A 5,490-nucleotide genomic window follows, 5' to 3' on the forward strand; every position below is an offset into this window, starting at 1 on the left:
GCCACATGCGCCCAAATTCATCTCCTCTGAATTTTTTTATCAGATTCATCCACATATGTCCAAAGCACTCCCTCTGCTCAGCATGGGGGAAAACACTTTTTACTGCATTTTCCAACCCTTTACATGCATCTGTGTGGATGGCCAAAGGAGAAACTGGCCCTATGCATCTTTTCAGTTGCATCATGAACCATATCCATGATGCCTCTGTCTCTGATTGAAACATTCCTATTGCAATTGGGAACATCCAGTTGTGTCCATCTAGAGCATTGCATGCAGCCAACTGACCATTCCACTTTCCAGTCAAAAAAGATGAGTCTATGCTCAAATATGGACGACAACCTGCTTTGAATCCATCTATGCAAGGCTTCAAACACATAAAAAACTTGCTGAATAAAACCTTGCCATCCTCTGTTACCTCTGTATTTATCTCCACTACACTCCCAGGTGACCTCTTCTCCACCTCTGCTTTAAAACTATACAACATCCTAAATGTATTTGCCCAGTCACCATACAATGATTTCATGGCCCTTTGTTTTGCTTTCCACACTGTGGTATATTGCAGCTGGATGGGGTACAACTTCTCCAAGTCAACTTTAAGCCTCTTTGCAGTAGTGTTTGGAGTCTTGGCTAAAATAGGAGTAATCTTCTCTGTAACCCAAAGTTGTGATGTCATCTTTGAAACTCTCTGTGAAGTGGTCATACATGTATGCTGGTGTGGTATTTGATTTACCCTTACTGTACTTCCATCAGGTTGTAGTCTGGCAGACAAGTACCATTTGCAAGGATTGCCACCACCATCATAACCTTTGCACCGAGCATAAAATTTCTTTCGATCAGTCCACATAGTCTTGGCATCAAACTCTTTTTTCACTGCATAGGTCCTGAAAGACATCCTAAACTCCTTCATGCTTGGCCACAACTTTCCCACCTCAATAACTGGGTTCTCTTTCTCATACAAACAAACCAGCTCATTATCATCTGCATCATCCACATCATCTGCAGCCTCTCTCATCAGGTGTTCTTCATCCTCATTTGCATTTCTAGGGCCTGTGTTACCTTCAGCTGGCAAAGAACTGTCATCCTTCTCCTTATCTTTGTCATCAACTTGAATGCCAAACATTTCGGCCATATCAATGTCAGATATTGGTGTAATGACCAAATCTGTTTTTTCATTCAACTCTACTACATTCCAGTCAACAGCAATCTTCCTAGCACCATGGGTTCCCTCCTCTCCATCTGCATCAATCCCAGTATCTTCAGCTACTATAGTCGGTTCAGTCAACAATGCCAACATCTTCTTTTGTGAAACCCAATCATCATCTTCCATCTGTGCAGCCATCTTTGATGGCACATAACCAACTCTGGAATGAGTTTGCAGATCAATTAGCTCTGCATAAAATGTTACTTGTTTGCTTGCCCATCCTCCTTGCTGATCAATTTCAGCAACCATGGATTCTCCATCTTCAATTCTCACATATTCACCATTATAGTTATCGAAACGTTGCAGAGATACCTCTTGTTCTGGACCCCAAACAATACTCTCCCCAATTCTCTCCACCAAATTGCCCACGGCCTTCTCCTTCATGATCTCCAATTCCTGGGGATCAACATCTGCAAAATCGACATCCAACCTCACGGTGGTATCTCTATCAATGTCTTGGACACTGCCATCACTGAGCTTGGCTTTACAGGGAAAAAATTCCACTCTAATTGCGAATGTGGTGGCAGAACCTGAACCTCCCCTGTTTTGTCAATGGCAGGCAGCGGCGGCAGTCACTACCAAATCGAGTTCGATTCTAAATCGCCAAGAAAAGAGGGTGCCATTACCGATTTGAAGCACTGTCTCCTCGGGGCAGCCCGTCTCCTCGCTCCATCTCATCTAGCCCTCGCTCCATCTCCTATCCAATCAAGCAACAGGGGCAGCATGAGGCCACAGATTTATGGGTACCCCAGATTTATTCAAAATTCAGTGGAATGGGAGTAGTGTTTGGAAAATACTCACTCGCAATAGCCGCTGCAGGGATAGGCGCTCCACCACCGGGCCGCGGAGAAGAAACAACCCCCGGATCCAATGGAGCCCGATTCTAAATCGCCAAGAAACAGAGGGCAGCATGAGGCCACAGATCGGGGAGTGGGACTAGGGTTTCGGGCTCACCTCGCAATAGCTCTGCCGCTGCCGAGAAATGCACTCCACCACCGCGGAGAAGAAACCACTGCCGGAGAAGATGCTTACGGCGGCGCCGCTCGCCCAGTCGCCGGTCGAGTCGTGGACGGTTGACTCTTGACTACGTGGCCATAGGTGGACCCCACCAGTCAGAGCACATAACCCCCAGTGTCCTAACCAAATCTCAGCCTAACGGACAGCCAACTAGCCGCGTAAATGGTGTGTTGCATGGGAGCTATTTTTTCCAACGAAGATGTCGCATGCAAGCTATTACAGCCAACGACGTCGCATGAGAGACAGTTCACACCAACGACGTCGCATGGGAGCTATTCACCCGTCCGAGCAGGTCCTTGGTCTTGACGTTGCTGGAGCTCCCCTCGTCGCGGTGCGCCGCGTGCGCGCTGCTCTGGACGACGGTGGGCGGCACGGGACGGCGATCGTGCGGGGTCTCGGCGACGAAGGCGGGCAGCGCGGGCAAAGGGCGCACGCGGCGATCGTCGTGGTGCGGGGCGCGGTGGCGGGTGACGTAGCGGACCCGCTTCCGGACGCCCCAGCCGAGGGCCGGTGCCCTGGAACGCGAACAGGCAGAGGTGGGCGCTGGGCTTGCTCGGGTTGATTAGGGCTAAAGGCAGGGGGCAAACTGCAAAATATGCGGCGCTGACCGGCCCAGCTCAGCTGGCTCCACTTGGCGAGTTGTGATTCGTCCAGGACCAAATTTGTACATCCATGACAAGTTCAAGGATCAAATAATCAGCGTTTTCAAGTTTGAGGACCAAACCATCACCTACATGACAAGTTCAGGGACCTGCAGTGCTATTACCTCAAGAAACAAATACTGCAGCAAATAAACATCAAGACTCGTGTGCCTAGATCTGCGAGACACCAAAAACGCCCAAGTGAAAAGACACTCCAAGGTCATAATGGGAGATCTTTTTGTCTTTTCTCATAGGGATGTTTTGACATCTGCAGCTTCGTTTGTACTATCATACACAAAAAACGCCCAAGAGAAAAGACACTCCAAGGTCATAATGGGAGATCCTTTTGTCTTTTCTCATAGGGATGTTGTGACATTTGCAGCTTTGTTTGTACTCCCTCCGTTCCTAAATATAAGTTTTTGTAGAGATTCCACTAGATGGACTACATACGGAGGAAAATGAATGGATCTACTCTTAATATGCATCTATATACTCCCTTCGTTCCTTAATATAAGGTGTATTATTTTTTCAAAAAGTCAAACTTCTCTAAATTTGACCAAGTTTATAGACAAAAATATCAATGTCTAGAATTCCAAATCATGATCACTAGATTCATCATGAACTATATTTTTACATTTTATATATTTAGTATTATAAATCTTTATATAGTTTGCTGTAAAGTTGGTCAAACATAGACAACAGTTGACTTTTTTAAAAACTAATACACCTTATATTTAGGAACGGAGGGAGTACATCTGTATGTGGTTCATAGTGAAATCTCTACAAAGATTTACATTTAATTTCTTTTTCTTAATTTAGTTATGTGAAAACGAGTCAAGAGCCAACGTCTCAAATGGAAAGAGTACCGTTTACTTGGCTGCAACAGCCAACAGAAGATGTAGTACTATTTGAAATTGCCCCTACTGGTATATCATTTTCAAATGGAATTGAGCTAGCCACTTACAAATTGTCTAAATAGGTACCACAAATTTTTTAAATTCTGTATTGTTGGGGTCTTCTCAAAGAAAGAAGACACCCTTCAAAAATTAGCGTATGCTGCTTAATATGGCATGCACACGGTATTCTTTAGTAAAAGGCGAAAGAATAGTTCGCTTTGTGCTTACCACGCAGCTGCGTGCCTTTCACCTCTCGCACCACCCGCTCTTATATAGCCCAGCTCCCTCCCCTCTTCCCATTCCCAGGCGAGGTGGGACTAAACCAATTGCACCTGCGCCTCATGCTTCCTTTTTTTTCTGAGACACTTCACCAGAACGCTGGGTTTGGGCTTAGCATGCAGGTGGTCGGCCTATGGAGTGGCGTCTGGCCTGCGGCTACTCCCTAGAGTTCGCTTTGGAAGCCGCTCTCATGCCAACTTTGGAGGTCTTGGGTTGGGACAACAGAAAACGACACTTGCATGCAGGCCTCTCACGTGCTCTCACTCCCATTAATTCACATGCATTCTATTACTGCTTTTCCAATTTTATACGAGTGTATTCGAGAAAATTTTTATATGAGTATTATATTTTAAATAAAAATTTCGTTCTTAAAACTTTTTATATATTCTATAGTTCGTAGTGAGAAGATCATTAGAACAAGACCAGTTTTTGATACATTTGAAGTAGTTAAATTTATGTGTTCCAATCATATTTGAAATCAGTTTCATAAACATTACATTAGTTTAATATAATTGAATACGTATTTCAATTATGTCACTCCATTTTTTAAAAATATTACATATTTTAGTTATTTTCACACCACTGATGTGAAGCTGACTTTTTGGGTGTGTAGAACACAATTTTTGGAATTATTGAAATAGTTATCTTCAAAGTTGTGAAATAATTAGAATCATATTTTATGAAACATTATAACTGAAATCTTGTTGTTCAACAGTGAAACTATTTTGTCATAAATGAAATATCTTTTATGGAATAACTTAAATAAATTATTTTGAAATAATTGAAATACATGAAAAATATGATCTATGAAATATCTCAAATATAAAGCCAAAATGCATGCTGAAATTATGAGGATGTATGTTTCAGATAATTCCAAACAAGTGAATATGTGATATTTGAAATATTTCAATTAAGCGAAGTTGAAAAAGATACTGAAATATATGTTCTGAAATATTTCAAATACTGAAACTGTAAAGATGGAAATCATTGTTTTGGTATAAGGAAATCACTTTTTCCAAAAAAATGTAATAGTTTTTTGAAATGAAAACAATTTTGAAATATTAAATCATTTTCATAGTTGCAATTAATTGAAATCATTTTTTGAATGATATAAATCATTTCCGAATTAATTAGTATAATTTTAATTGTTGTTATCACCTGCGGACTTTATTTAAATCAATTTGTGCAACAACAAAATATAAATGAGTTTAAAAGATATCCAACATCAGTCTTGTTTGAAAGGTCTTTTCACCAGGATTTCAAATATATATAGCAAATCAAAAACAGAATTCTAGTGTAAGGATATGAAGCATCTAAATCACTAAGAAAATCAAAATGCTAACTTTTTATACTTAAGACAGATATGAGAGAGAATGGAACATGCTTGCATGCACCTTAATTGCAAGATCGTCCTTCTTCATCATATTTTGTACATACCATTTAGTCGGGCTTCGAT

At 41.7% G+C, this 5,490-nt stretch overlaps 1 protein-coding gene and 1 non-coding gene across 2 annotated transcripts; both read right to left on the minus strand.

The window, feature by feature from the left end:
• Positions 1 to 473: 473 nt before the first annotated feature.
• Positions 474 to 2,115, minus strand: LOC119360739. The gene is made up of 4 exons (XM_037626253.1): positions 2,003 to 2,115; positions 1,828 to 1,898; positions 965 to 1,742; positions 474 to 485 (listed from the first exon to the last, which is right to left on the minus strand). The coding sequence occupies exons 1-4, from the start codon at positions 2,111 to 2,113 to the stop codon at positions 474 to 476; spliced, it is 972 nt and encodes a 323-aa protein (XP_037482150.1). The 5' UTR covers positions 2,114 to 2,115.
• Positions 2,116 to 3,872: 1,757 nt separating this feature from the next.
• Positions 3,873 to 3,992, minus strand: LOC119266147. Its single transcript, XR_005131881.1, has one exon. It is a non-coding gene; the product is annotated as a U5 spliceosomal RNA (small nuclear RNA).
• Positions 3,993 to 5,490: the final 1,498 nt, after the last annotated feature.

The sequence above is a fragment of the Triticum dicoccoides genome, chromosome 2B, assembly GCF_002162155.2.
Source record: "Triticum dicoccoides isolate Atlit2015 ecotype Zavitan chromosome 2B, WEW_v2.0, whole genome shotgun sequence".
NCBI classification, from domain to species: Eukaryota; Viridiplantae; Streptophyta; class Magnoliopsida; order Poales; family Poaceae; genus Triticum; species Triticum dicoccoides.

Excerpts from the sequence above, each read along its gene's own strand:
- LOC119360739 (XM_037626253.1), bottom strand. The coding sequence starts at position 2,113 with ATGCTGCCCTCTGTTTCTTGGCGATTTAGAATCGGGCTCCATTGGATC. Across the intron at positions 1,899-2,002 it reads CCCTGCAGCGGCTATTGCGA|GAGATGGAGCGAGGGCTAGA; the intron begins GTGAGTATTTTC and ends TTGATTGGATAG. Across the intron at positions 1,743-1,827 it reads GGAGACAGTGCTTCAAATCG|GGGAGGTTCAGGTTCTGCCA; the intron begins GTAATGGCACCC and ends TTGACAAAACAG.